The sequence below is a fragment of the Cottoperca gobio genome, chromosome 5, assembly GCF_900634415.1.
Source record: "Cottoperca gobio chromosome 5, fCotGob3.1, whole genome shotgun sequence".
NCBI lineage: Eukaryota > Metazoa > Chordata > Actinopteri > Perciformes > Bovichtidae > Cottoperca > Cottoperca gobio.
The window spans coordinates 9,703,667-9,718,597 of NC_041359.1; the positions used below are offsets into that span (position 1 = coordinate 9,703,667).

The 14,931-nt window shown below is 42.8% G+C and overlaps 1 protein-coding gene across 1 annotated transcript; it reads left to right on the plus strand.

Annotated features, from left to right (window-relative positions):
* Positions 1–20: 20 nt before the first annotated feature.
* Positions 21–14,661, plus strand: kiaa1328 (KIAA1328 ortholog). Its single transcript, XM_029432737.1, is given in 14 exon segments — positions 21–145; positions 607–642; positions 756–898; positions 900–1,031; positions 1,225–1,325; positions 1,970–2,085; positions 7,055–7,179; positions 8,230–8,666; positions 9,059–9,277; positions 9,487–9,546; positions 9,548–9,574; positions 9,698–9,774; positions 9,959–10,067; positions 14,259–14,661. Coding segments are annotated over 14 exon segments (1,869 nt in total). The 5' UTR covers positions 21–87; the 3' UTR covers positions 14,488–14,661.
* The last annotated feature ends 270 nt before the right edge of the window (positions 14,662–14,931 follow it).

Genomic DNA, 14,931 nt, shown 5'->3' on the forward strand with positions numbered 1-14,931 from the left:
AATTGGCTGTTCAGTTGAAAGTACAATGCGGGACTAAGATTCCTTAGCAACGCTTGGCTCCCTGGGAGTAGTGGCGGTTGTTTCAACATGGCGGCGGCGGCGGCAACAAAAAGTGGAAATTCGGGGATATTTTGGATGAATGGCGGTAGGCTTACTTCTACTAAAAGACACTAGTTTCCCTGTCCATTCATACATATCTTATTGAAAGTTATAAAAGTTTTCGAAAGAGTCTCGCGGATGTTACTACTGTGTCAATGCTGGAAAGTTGTTATTTCTGAGGAAGTGAGACAGCTAGCATTAAGTTAATTTAGTCAGCTAACAGTTAAGGCAACGTGTAGTTAATTCAAAGTTAAATGATCTATTTGAGGTCACGTTAACATTGCCTATTATATATATAAAAAACCTCTTGTATTAATGCTCACTGTCATTACCTTGTTCGGTTTCCTTTTGTTTTGTTTGTTAATTTACGCAATGTTAAGATGACAGCTAACTGTTAGCCCAAAAATAGGATTAGTGAATTATTTATTAGCACTAGGAAGCACGTACTTTAATTCCCTTACACACCGTAACTGAAGCGCTTGTCTTCACTTTGCCTTTTCTACACAGTGTCCGATGATGAACAGCCTTTGGTGTTTGTTCCTGGTGAGTCTCTGTAACATTGATTGGACAATTTCTGAACACAGTTTGAGAGAGTTGTATGTAACTCATGTACACATGGCATCCTCTTCTTCTGTCTTCCCACACACATGTCTCAGGAGTGGAGGGAGAGGGGAAGACTCGGACCCCTTTCAGTTTGGGATCAGGCAGCACCAGTACATCCAGTAAAAGAGGCACCAAGATGCGAACCATGCTTGGCTCTGACAGCAGGAATGAGACCACACTAAAGAAAGGTGGCAAGGAAACAGAGCCACTTACAAAGTGAGCGCTCTGGGGTTTATACCAAGGATAAAGGGTCAGTCCATCACAGTGCTACTGCAGCTTCGGAGCACACCTTCTCTCCAGCCTTAGGTACCTTTCTCTCTTCGACACAGGTAAACCATTGTTTTATGTATGCTATTCTTCTTTCCCCTCCAAGGATATAAGATGATCTGTTTGAATATGGATAAGAGCATATGGATAATCTGAGTACTTGTAGAAAACAAGGAGGGTTGTATTGAGACTTGAGTATTACATTATTAGTTTCTGGCAATAACTTGTAATACTTTTTAACCATTCTTTGCACAGGTAATCTCTGAGAGCAGCGGAGCTAAGAGCCAGGTCTGTCTGAAGGACCTCTGTCCTGAAGATAAGCGCCGGATTGCAAACCTTATTGAAGAACTAGCCAGGTAGCCAGCAGTATATGCCACTAAACTCTTGGATAGTGATAAAGGTCATATGAATGTATAAATCAGGGTTATTATTCTAAATTAAAACTGAAAGTAAAACGAACATAAGCAGTGAAACACTATCGTCTTAAACTGAAACTAAATAAAAACGGTACATTTTAAGAAAACCAAAATAAAACTGAAAAAAATATTGCCCTGTTAAAAAAACTACTTAAACTGAACTGAAATTTATTTCAGTTCATTTTGTTCAGGTCAGGATGAAATGACAGGTTGAGGGTGGTAGTAAAAGAGCTCGCATGGATTCTCAAATGAAAACATTTAAACCTTATGGCCATTCCTACTCGTACCGAAAGATTTTTTTCCTAAGTCTGCTGAGTACGATTTGCAGGCTGGGACATCTCTGCAGCATCACTATATTTAATTGAATATGGTATTTTCACACGTAATTGCCTTTAACAAAATTGCACCTTCTGCGATTTGAAAATTGCAGTATTCAAAACTAATATAATCTTGGTATGAATAGAACGATATAAAGGGATACCTGTTTGAAATGTTTTATTTTGTACTCCTGTAGCTTATCCCTTTTGGAATGCATAATGTTGTAGACCACCAGTGCTTTAACACTGTTGTTTCCTGTTCTCCAGAGTGAGCGAGGAGAAAGAAGAGTCAGTGCAGCGTCTGAAAGATGAGCAGGAACATTTTGAGTGCAAGATCCAGAAGCTGGAGCAACAGAACCTGGTCATAGTACAGGAGAGGGAGAGTATCCTTTCAAAATCTGAACCAACAAAAACACAACAGTGAGTTAGACTTAGGGTGATTTGTTGTGTTTGCCATAATGAATTATTTTAATGAAACGGTAAGGAAATAATAACTGTGAGTTAATGCCCTTGGGCCACACTGGTTTGGATTCGTGGTTGATGAGTAATCCTCAGAGAACGTGTGTGTGTGTGTGTGCGTGCGTGCGTGCGTGCGTGTGTGTGTACCAGAGGTCCCCCAACAATTCCAGGGACCAATAGTTTCATCAATTTGCCAAATGTCACGAAGATGTTTTTATAAAGTATACCAGTAGAGTGTGGTGGTGCAGTTTCATCATTCTATGCTTTAAGAAATCCCTGTAAAAAAAAAAATCTTCTTTTAACCAGAATGTCAAAAGTGGTGCAAAAATGTGTAACATTGACACCCACCCAAGTGATTTCACTGATTATGACGCTTCAACCTAAAAGGTGAATAAAAGTAAAATCAGTCTTTAGTCTGAGTAAGAACAGTTTCTTCTTCCTTCACAGTTGCATATCGCTAAAATTAACTTAAAGTCCCTCAAATGATTTCTTGTAGGCTATATGGTTCCATTGCTTTATGAGCTATTTCATAAATGATTCTGCAGGGGGCAGTGTTGTCTTAGGTAAGGCCATGTACAGTCTTTGGCTAAAACCCTTTAATTTGAAACAAAAGACAAGAAATAGAGCAGATTCATTTGAATGATCGCCTGCTCTACATGTATTTTGCAAGGGCTTGTAGCTTATCTGCTGTTGTGTACAGAATCAATTTCAAGGTTGGAACCATGGCCTGAACCATCCTAATCTTATCATTCAAAGAAGAATGTTGATATCTACTGAGGACACTCTTCTCTCCCTACCATTTTTGTAACCATCCCTGATTGTTGAACGTTAACTGAAGAATATCTCTGAGATCAGGTGGCTCACGAGCTGACGCTTGATTGTCTAGCACGAGCAATAGTATGCTGTTTATTGCACCCCTCAACCATCTACTGTCTCCATAGCAATTCCGCTCAGGTCAAAACCAGAGCATGGCCAGCAGTCGATTTTAGGTTAAAAACACTGCAATATTTGAGGAGTAATTGACCCCCCCCTGGTAAATTGCACGATTGGCAACAGCGGTGGGGAAAATTAGGAAAGCACAACTCAATTAAAGGCACTTTGGCTCGGAGACTTGGCATTTACACCAAACTTCTAAACTCCATTAAAAAGGTATTTGAGAGGAAAAAAAGTGTTGAGATCCGAGCACCTCGGGGGGGGGGGGGGGGGGGATAACGTAGTCTTTTAAAGTGCATGCAGGAGTCATGGAGGCTCTTCTCAGGCAGAAGGTTCCGGCACTTCTCTGAAAGGTTAAGGAGACACCAAAGGCAAACACACTGAATGAGAGTCTTGTCAAGTCTAATTCCATTACTCCTCAGCTTATCTTATCTAACCACGATTCAGGGTTGTCAGGGGTATAAAGAATGCAGGGCTATACCTTAGCCCCAAGCCACCTCGGATGAGAGGGGAAATGTACCCTTGATATTTAGGGTGTTCAGCTGACATTTGGAACTGACTGGCACACAGGACTGAATTTGTGTTTCAGATAGGAAGGATGCCATTTGTACTTCAAGGCATGTTGGCATGGGCAGAAGTCAAGGTGGTGTTACAAACACGGTGCACCGTTCTCCTCGTTGTATCCAGAATAAAGCACAGCAGGCGCTAGTGCTAATGCCATTTATTGAGTTCAAACAATTGGAGGGAATCCTGAGGCCATAGAGAGAGGGGGGATAACAGCCCTGTTAGAATGTGTCATTGGGAAATGCTACATGTTGTGATGGAGGATTGCCACAGATAAATCCATTTTTACCTGACATTTACAATGTGCTAATCTGGTTTTATGTTGTAATAGAAGATAGTTTTTGGAGATTTTGAATATAATAAAATCAAATTGAACCAATTGTGGGCTTAATGTGAAATTAATAATGCATAATGCATAATGCATTGACTCTTTGCTGAAAGAATCAAAATTGAATTGAGTTATTGTTGGCACACCTTTTATGTGTTGTATGGATTTTTGGCTTTAGTGAATTGTGGGCTTGTGCGCGTGAGGTGTGCAGTTAACTTATTCCATAGACGTAAGATAATTTGAACAGATGTCAGGTGTAATTATTCAGCAACTTAGTCTGTGCCCACAAAGCTGGTTTTACATTTTAGTTCTGATCATGGCAACAAAGATGGCTGAGAATAGTTGTGATGAGACCGGTTTTCTGTGTATTTGCTCTCGACATTTTCAAAAACAATTGTAACCTGACGTTATGTATTGGTTTATTGTGTGACTTGCACATATCTCTTCTCCAGATTCAGTAGTATTGAAGCAGTTATGTAAACTGTCTTCTTCTATTAATTCCCCGTCATTGCTTCCTTACACACACACACAGTCATACACATCATTCTCCACCCCCGTTTCTCTCGCATTCTTGCTCAGGCTCAATCTGTTTGGCACAGTGTGCTAAAGCAGGCTTTAAAATATGCCCCCCTCCTGTGCAAATTTGTTCCACCTTGAAGTGGATTTCATTATTTCATTTGAGCCTCGGCCTGACAGGGAAGTGAATCATTTTTGACAGGCCCCGTCTGAAGCCTCTTCAGCCCAAGCCCTTGATTCTGAGTATTTTTGGAGCAGGGGGGAGGAGTAAGTCATTGTTGCTGCTTTGCAGCTCTGATGTAAACCAGGGGCTTGTCGAGTGCTTGGCCTCCATTGGCTGACGTCCAAGGCTGTGGAGGAAGCATGTTTAGTGTGGCGACGGGCAGAGAGGTGGAATCTTATCAGTGTTGCTCCACTCAGTTCAGATTACCTAGCGCTTGCTGTCCAGTGACTGCATCAGCCTGTCAACACATTAACACGCCTTACCTTCATTTATGCCATTGGGACGCTATGATGCTGCAGTCCTGTTTGTACGACAGCACAGAAAGCCTTCATGTGTATTTTGGTATGTGGGAACTCCGTGTTTGTATTCCACTGTACTGTATTGTACTTTGTGTGTATTGGGAAACCTTTATTTTAGTTATGAGAAATCATGCGGAAATAGTATTTTTATGCGAATCGTGTGAAAGATGAGCAGCACGCATTTTTCGACTCGACACACGACTCTCTATCTTAGACTGAGGTGAGGTGGAGCTGTATAAGCATATTCAGTATCTCCCCTTCAAGACCCTTATTCATGCCGCATAAATAGACCAACCAGCACAGGTTTACATGATGTGATGTCCTTGTGATGTCCTCAAGCTTTCCATATAAAACTACTTCCATGGGCATTATCAGTGCAGCGGTAGAGGAGCCTTAGTTAGATGGAGGGTTCAATCAAAGTGTTTCCTCACATTTTCCGAATGTTTATGGAAGCTGCTGCATTGCATTTGTCTGGTGTCTGGTTCTCGATTCAAAGCCGTCCCCGCTCTCGTCGCTTTCCCTCTGTTTCATTTCCACAGCCTGATTGAAGTCTCTTAACAACCAAAGTGTTTTCTTATGGAGTGTTCCACCAACTATTCTTCAATAACACTCTACTTTGAACTTTGATTTTCTCTTAAAATTGCGGCTTTCTTTTGCTGAAAAACTCATCAGCTGAGGGAGCAGGGCCACCATCATAAAAAGATATGGCCTGGAGGAACACGCTTTAAGGTCAGCTTGGGAGGGAGTGTGTGTACTACTTCTACTATTGTAGTGTGTGTGTGTGTGTGTGAGCTGTTTACAGTGCAGGTGGGGAATTTGTGCTCTCATGTCACGCTGTGTTTGTATGTTTGTGTACTAAGACGTGAGAGTCAGACCGAGGTTGATTATTGAATGTGTGCGAGTGTGTCTGTGTGTAGTCTCTCCATTCTTGTGCTCATTATCTTTGTATGTGCTGGTGTGGTGTGGTGCTGCCACTGTCATTAGTGGGCTCCTGAGGCGCAGCAGTAGTTCTGCTCCAGATTAGTTTTCTTGTGTCTGCCAGCTCCCTGCCTGGCAGATAGCCTGGCACGGCACTGCCCAGCTCGGCTCAACACAGCTTGGCCCGACCCAGATGGTGAAAGCTCTGTGCCACAACAACAACTTTGATTTTGCTGGCCTCTTCTCGCTCTCTTTTTTTTTAACTTTGCAGTTCTCTTTACTTTTCCGGTCCAATGTGTGAATTAAACCCTTGCTTCTGCAATCAATTAGATTGTCAATCTCAATCAAGCATCTATCTTTTTTCCATTTAAGTTGCATAAGATAACTTTTTTCCCTAGCAAAATGGCCGCCGTGCACAAAAGTTTCCTTCTCAGTAGAGCCACACAGTGACTTTGCAGTTTAGAAGTCATGTAGGTTGGTTTTCAGTCTGTAAGAGTGTCCATATTGTGTTTTATTTCCTGAGCGCCAGTGTAAAAAGAAAAGAAAACTCTTCTCTCTTCTCTCCACTCATTACTCGTCCTAATGAGTAGAGAGGCATATGCGGTCGCATAGAGAAAAAGTGTTTTTTCAGAGCGCATCAACTTTTTGTACATGTCCGCTCCGACTGCTTCTATCTCTGAACCTGTCAGAAAGGCGCTGGTGTCGTCACTATCGTCCTTTTCAGACCATTCTCCGGTTGGGTTGGTGTCATGATGATAAAAACGATGTCAAACAAATGGATAGTAGTCCAAATAGATAATAAAAAAACCAGGGGACGATGACAGTCAAACACACTAGCGGTGGTTAGACTGCTGTCAAGATATTGTTGTCATAGAAACAAAACCCATACGCAAGATTTCCACGAGAAGGATTTTCCTACGAGCAATCAAGGAGGTAAAGGCAATGACATTGGTTTGGGTGTTTGTCATGTTGATTCCATCTGGAGGCCTACCTGAAAATAGCTACATGAGGGGATGGAGAGAACCAGGGGAGGGTTTTAATGTTTTAGGCTAAACGTTTTGTTCTGTTGTGTTCAGTTCACTTGTTTTTTTACTTAACCCTTGGTCCTCCAGGCCTGCAGCAGCAGTACGGAGAGTGCCAGGAGCTGCTCGGGCTCTACCAACAATACCTTTCTCAGCAACAGGCCAAACTTAACCAGTCCATTGCTCAGCTCAGCCAGGCACCAGCCCGTAGCAAGGTAAGGTATGGGATGGAGTGGGTGTGCAGTAGGTTGTAAATATGTGTCTGTAGCGAGTGCACAATGCCGTGTACCATGATGAGCCTGTTCCTGTGAGAGCCATATTCAGAGATCACCCGTGTTTGCCATCCGTCAGGCACCAACACATCCAGTGGAAACACACACAACGGCACATTGTCCCATGGCCAAGTTCCATAATAATGCATCACAAAGCACCACAGAAGTCCTCTACAGTGGCTCGATATGACTACAACACAGTGAAAACTCTCTCAAGGTGACACTTCAGAAGCGAAGACGCCTCTCTGGCTTCAGCCCCTGTAAGAATAGATGACTTGGCCAACCTCATTGTCCCGAGGTGGGCTCTGAATAATGTGTGTTTGCCTGCTCTCTGACCCTCAGCAAATTAGTCACACTCTCTTCCCCGGTCAACTGTACGATGGGCTTTCCTCCTTATGTTTATCTCATAATGTTCCTGACCTTGGCGTACCTGCCAGTTATGCTCAGTTGGAAATTGTCCTCTTAATCTTGTGGCTACTGCCCAGTATACAGTTTTGAAAGATGATTTGCATTTGTGCTGCTATAAACCCGACCCTACCCTAACACCATGTCTATAAAGCTGCGTAGTGAAAGCAGCACGCTCACAGAGCAGCAGCAGAAGCGTTCAGGCAGTGCTGCCGTGGATGTGGCAGCGCTCAGAGCCTAATGCACAATCACTGTACTTACGATCGTAAAATGGAAGAAAGTACACTTTAAAACAAAAAGAAATGCTTCAGTTCACGGTAAACAACATCAAATCAAGTGATATGTGAGCTCTTGTGGAACAGCTCTCGCCAACACATGGGGGAAGCTTTTACTGCACGTTGCTACATGAGTTAATTAGGTTGGTTAGTGACTCCTTATTCAGTATTGGTAAATTTTGGTGTGTAGCCCAGCTCTACATTAGGATTTTATGGAGCAGCAATGTTTTTGGCGGTAATACTCCCATAAATTTTTCAGAGACTTCCTAAATTGGCCAAAATGTATTTATTGTCCTCTTTGTTCTCTGTCCAGGTGCTCAGCAGTGAGGAAGCCGCCAGCAGAACATCTACTAGCAGAACTAATGGCTCACTCTTTGATGGCTCATACCTCAGCCTTGCTGCTACTCGAGCACAACAGCCTCAAGTGCACAGGGGTGCTGCTGGTGCTGCTGCTGGTGCTGCTGGTGCTGCTGGTGCTGCTGCTGCTGCTGCTGCTGCTGCTGGTGCTGCTGAAGGAGGAAGAGAAGCAGCAATACACACCCAAAGCAACCATGCCTCTGTTTCCTGTGTTAGTGAGTTCAGTCCAACTGATGGGCCGATCAAACCGCATATAATTCAGAAAAGAGAATGCAGGGAGTCGCGCTCAGAGTCCCAACACAGATGTGAGCACTACAGAGGCAGCAGTCAAGACAGTGGCTCTCGTCTAGAGAATGGCCGCCATGACATCTTTAACCAGCATGAGTGTGAAAGGTACAGTCGTACTATACAGTTATGATTTATCTATTTATCATACCACATTATTATTATTATTATTATTATTATTATTATTATTATTATTTTTTTTTTAATCAAATTGTGCATTTTATCAAGACTCAAAGAAAAAGAATGTGAAGATATTAAAGGAATACTTCCCCCACACAATCAATTACTCGCCCCGTGTTACCTTGAATTCTTGAAGAAAGAACGTTTCCCCCCCGCATGCCTCGCATACGGTCTTGGTGAATTAAAGTGAAGCTATGTTTTTTGAGTCTGCATTCACCGTGAAGAATTCAAAGTAACGCGTGATGAGTAATTTATATACAAACGATCATTTTGTGCATGAATTATTCTTTTAAGCTAATGAAATATGCATTTACACATAGGCTCCACAGTGGGAGTGCAATTGGCGCAGAAGCCAAGGAAGCCCTGACCAGGCCTCTGCTGGGCCACGAGGACTGGGAGGAGAAGAGGCACCAGCTGCTGCTGCAGAAGATGCAGTTGGAGTCGGAGAGAGAGAGGCTGCAGGCGCGGCTGGCTGAGCAGGAGGAGAGGCTCAACAGACAGAATGAGCAGCTACAACAGTCGCGTCTCGATTACAGCAGGTAGAATACAGACGCCAAAGAGAAATTAACCGTATACTAACTGGAAACATTGCCAGCTAACATTTTGAGGTATAAGTTGATGGTTACTTCTCTAAGTTAGTCTCTAGATAGGAAGTTACATCTGTCCAAGAAGTAACTACCAATTCATTCAGTATTTGTCATTACAGACCTCGGTCCATTTTCTTTTTCTTCCCCTGTATTCTTATTAGGTTTCAACAAGCTACTGAATCTGATCCCCGCAGCTCAAACACTAGAAATGGAGATCCACATCTCCTTCCACCAGGATTTACCCCCCAGGTAAAATAAGTAAAGCATAGACAGGAGGACACGCACTCAAACTGCGACTACTTTGGTCAGAAAGCCAATTATTGTGATACAATATAATATAATACAACCCGCTATTGTGTCTGTGGTCCACAGTGCGTGTGAAGATGCAGAGGTACATCCTGCAGGAAAACACTCTCAAACTGTGTCCGCTCGTCTGGGCAATGGCAATGGTAAGTTTTTATCAAGAGTTTGATTTCTTCAAACGGTATTTATTTAAACATTTCATATGCATGTAAAACTTCGATGAAGAACTGTATATCATCATGGTAATTTTTAAAAGATGTCTTGCCTGCAGCCCTTTCAGCCTCACTGCTCTTGCTTCTAATATAACTCGTATCTTGCATCTCTCAACAGAGGCCTTTGAGCGGTCCAGAAAGGACATGGTCACATCTGCCGCTAAGTCCCCCGCAAGCCCGAGTCAGCCTTCCTCGGTGTCTGTGATCCAAAAGTTCCCTGATGCCAGGTATCTTTACTTCAATGAAACGTCTAATCAAGTTTTACCATGTGTGCTAATAGCTTTTAAGTAAGTGAGGCATTATTTATAATGCTGGATATAATGCAGTAGGACTATAGTAAAACATGAGTGTATTGGCGAACCTCCACCGCCCGTGTGGTTAAATTCAACAGAACCAGGGTGGCAGCCTGAAGAGTAGATTGCTCATTGAACAACAATGATAAACAGCACAATTATGCAATTGAAGGATCAAGGCGCAAATCTTTGTTCTGTGCTAGTTTGAAATTCTTAATAGAGCTTTTTTTCTGGACTAATGAGGGTTTCTCTGCCACAGGGAAGTCTGAGAGAGCGTTTCTGTGGGCGGGCTACTCCTGCCTTGTGGGGGACATAGGGAAGATTATTTGTGTGCTGTCGGGCTGCAGTATTTTATTTGTTCTCTCTGACCTCTTGAGGCAATTTCCTCTAGTTGTGAAGAAATATTCACAATAATGAAACTCATGAATATAGTAAAAGTATTACATTTGGATCTCAAAGCTTTTCCTGGGCTTGCAGTTGCTGCAGTGTTGGAGGCTAAATGATGTCTTTTCTTAGTCTAGCTAACTTCTCGAGCTGTGAGAGGCTAAATGAAGCTTTTTACTGGGCTAGCTAGCGCTGTGGCCAGCCTGTCAGGAGACATGCTGCGTTCCATTAGTCGGCCTAGCAGGGAACCTGCAGCAGGTGTAATTGAACAGACTTCTGGATGCACACACTGCTGTCCCTTTTCTCTCTGCCACAGTAATGAGACAGAGAAAGTGAGGGAGAGATGTTAAAAGTGTGTTTGAGGGAGAGTGAGGGGCGAGGGCATTGGATATAGCGAGGAAACTTGGAGCAGGTGGCGATGGATAGAAATGGTGAGAAAGACGTAAGAAGGGAGAGGAGTTTTGAGGACGGGGATGAATCACTGAGTCCAAGCACCAGCTTTTCCCAAAGTGTGTGCAAAGCAATTTGCAACAGTGGTGCTGCACACCTCTATTTAAAATAAAAAAGTGTTATTCCTAGAGTTGATCCAATTTGTTCTTGCATAATGTCAGATTTCCCTTCGTGAAAGTGGTGGGTAATAGAAGATACAGTAACTGTGAGACAGCTTCCCTACCTCCTTGTCCTAAAGGACAATTCTTTAAAACTGCTCAAAGTTTTCAACTTCTGATAAGTAACTCTTAAACAAAGCAGTGCGTGGTCCAAGTTGAACTGTGAGCTCCAGCAGATGTCCATTAATTCCAGCAGGGGACCCGGGGAATCAGATCTTATTACCATCCATTTACACCTCCAAAGCCTATTAAAATGGTTGGGCTGTTCTTCGCTACACACTGTTCTTTTGTTTTTACAGCCAGTAATGAGGAAGCCTGCCTCTCAGATGCCTTTTGTGGTTTTCTTGCAACATGTTTTTTTCATGTGCATATCTTAAGATCATTGTAATCCTTTGGTAATCCACTGATTTGTATTAGACATCTGTCCTTTTCTTAGCTGGTGTCTAAAAAAATCTCTGTTTAAAAATAGTTAAACAAAATGAATTGTTTAGAAAAATGCGAGGCATGCTTCAATTATTCCACTAAACTGCATTATCGTGGTGGACTAGTGAGCAAGATTAAATTGGTAAAGAGAAGTCCATCCTACCGTAAGATTTGGCATGTTACCTGAACCCCCCCTCTTTTACTTGGCAACAACATGCCCCCCCGTGACCATCTAATCTTAACCAATTCAATCTTGATGTGCAAATTGCAAGACGAAGCTGGGGTTAACATTAAGTGACCTTCTTAATCCTTTCATGAATCCTGTGCTAGTTAGTAATGAGACAGATCCAGCGCACCCCGCCCATATCATCTCCATCCCTCCTGCCATTGCCCGCCTGCTATTGATTGGTTGGGAAATTGACATGCGGGATATACGCAGTGGCCATTATAGGTTTTTTATCTTACTGTTTGGACTGCAAATGAAAAGGGGCGCCGGGGCGAGACGGCTATCTTTAATGAAAGAGGGGAGCCAAATAAGCAGTGAAAGTTACGAGTGGAAAAAAGGCGGTGGGGAGCGTAGGCAGAGGAGTTTTGTGGACATTTTATCTGGCCTTACAGAGCTAGAAAGGAGACAAACAGTATTGGTGCGCTGGGAGAATGAAGCCCAAAGGTTTTTACTACACTAAGAAAGGCACAGTTCTAGTTCCATAAGAGGTTTTTTGATTTTTACATACGGGCTCATAGATACAAAGAATTCCGTTTGTCATTTTTAAGAGTCCGTGTAGTATCAATAAAATATAGTCGGCATCAAGTTTCTGCAGATATATTATACTCTCTAAGGCTCCTTTCTGTTCTACTGACAGGCACAGAAGATTGAAGTATTTAACAGTACCTACATTTTGCGAATGCAAGCGTCTCTTGATGCTTTCAAAATAACCCAGCGTCCCAGGCCAAAGCTTTTATTTTTCTTATCTTAAAACTTATGTTCCTGCTACTCTACTCTACACTGTGCATTTTTCTGTATGCATGTAGCAGTAAAATAGATTTGCTAGAAGTCCTTTGGGGGATATTAATATTGAGCAGCAATTCACAACTTTACTTCACACAAACTGGAGCCAAGAAATTAAGTTCTTTGTTGCACTGTATACCCCTCTGAAAATCTATTGGCATTCTCTCTAGCCCTCCTGCAATCTCTGTGCCACCTTCTCCTCCCTCACACCCCCACCCACCCACTGCTATTCCTGCCCAAACTGTACCCCTACCCCCCGCACTCCCCTTGTTATAGATTGTGACCGCCGGTAAGTGATGCATTATTCATTACCGACATGTCGTTTGTTGATGGATGGCTGTTTGAGAGCCCTGTCCGTTAAATAAATCAACAAATAAAAATGCAAATTCTCACATTTCGAGAGAAGGAACCCAGCCAAAGTCCCTCCCCCACATTCCCCTTTCTGCCTTCCTCTCTATCCACAAAGCTGCACCAGCTTCCAGTCTCTGTCTTACACACACACACACAAACACACACATATCCTCTCTCTCTCTCGCTCTCTCTCGCTCTCTCTCCCCCTCCCCTTTGCTGTTGACAGGCAGGAGACCAAATGAGGAAGACAGATTTACTTACTTGAGCTTCAGTCTCTTTTTTTCATCAGCTATCATCCCTCAGCCGACTTACCCCTCTCCCTCGCGCTCAAACATGTGCATACATTAGTTCATGTTGCTATAGCAAAATATAGCCTTTTTAAAGCTCTCCAGCTACTGATGTGTGCTGCCTCAAGCTGGTGTGAGAAACACGACATATCAAGGTCTATAGTTACGTGTGGAGGAACACAAATGTGCCCCGATTGGAAGTTCCACCAGAGCGTGTGTCTGCTGCCCACCCACATGCATATCAACAAGTGCACGCCAAAGATCTCCCTTACCTGGGAGAGCTGTGTACAGAGCGGCGCGATGCAAATCGATGCAGCTTTAAACGAGCAGAGAATTATGTTAGCAACATCAGTGGAGCATGCTTTAAAGAATTCATGTTTTGTATCTGGAATGGCGTTGTTCGACTGTGTATACACTGAATAATTTATCAAGCCAGCCAGACTGAGGGATTGAATCTCTATTAGCTTAATCTCCCTCGTTTTGGTTTATTTATTTCGCCGCACTTTCCCTCATTTCTATTCCAGGGGAGAAAGCACCGGGTTGTCTCCCTGTTTTTCCTCCCGCACCTGCAAGAAAGTGTATTTTTCTGCTGGGACGCCCCAGTGGTTTTGACTTGTTAACGTTGCTTGTTAGGGTTCAGTGGACACTTCAGCAAGAAAAGATTGTGTTAACACGTCGAAGAGAGATTTGCTTTCATATTGTCTGTATTAACAGGTGAAAGGTGAGTGACAAATGTTTTCGTACAAGCGTCGGGGCTCCCAAGTAGACGTTGGCCTTGTGCGTGTCTGGTGTTGGTCCCCTGGCTTGCACACTCTGCTTAACATTGAAGGCACGTTCTGTAACTGGCGGTCTTTGTGTGCATTTCTCTGTTACAATGAAACAGCGCAAGGATACTCATTTACAACATCGCCTACAGGGCTCCGCTGGGTTCTGTATTTTAATGTAGCCTGTGCCAATTCAACCTTTTGAAACAAGCTGAGGTCACTTGTGGAAAAGAGAAACTGAAATGAATAAAGAAACAAAAACCTCCCAAGATTTTACTCTTTTATTTTTTTTCTTCCAGGTTGGACTTTTCTGTGGTTGAGTTATTGGATGTCTTTAGTCCTGTCTCTGCACCTGAGATAAGCAATCAGTCCACTCGAAGACTTAAAACATCGCAGCGTAGGCTGGGCCTCTCTACCCCCAAACCAGCGGGCAGAACCCAGTTTACACCCGCTGGGTCTTATCCTCAGATTACACAGCAGGACCTGGAAGAAAGCCAAATACTGGAGGATATTTTCTTCATTTGCTGACAAAGAAGGAAATGGATCCAGTCACTTGTGTGGTCTTGACTTTTTTTTTTTTGTTCTTTTTTTTACACATTTAATTTTCAGTTGACAGTCTAAATCAGGATGATCATGATGTTGTAAATTGTGCTCTTGCTATACTGTGGTTTGTAATGCAAATAAACAAATATTTATTCAGAAGTGGTTGTGCTTTTTATTTTGTAATTGATGTTGTGTTGCCACAGCAGGACAACCATTATCCTCTGAGCTGCACTGATCATCTCTGAGGACATTGCCAGCATTAATGCAAAACTAATTTAATGATACACAACTGTACATCAAGAATCTGTTAGTTTGATTATTATGACTAAAGTTAATTATCCTTAAATGATGAACTGGATACCCACTGGTATATAGTGACATATCCAATGCCACATCTTGCAACTAAATTTCACAGAAATCTCTTCTTGA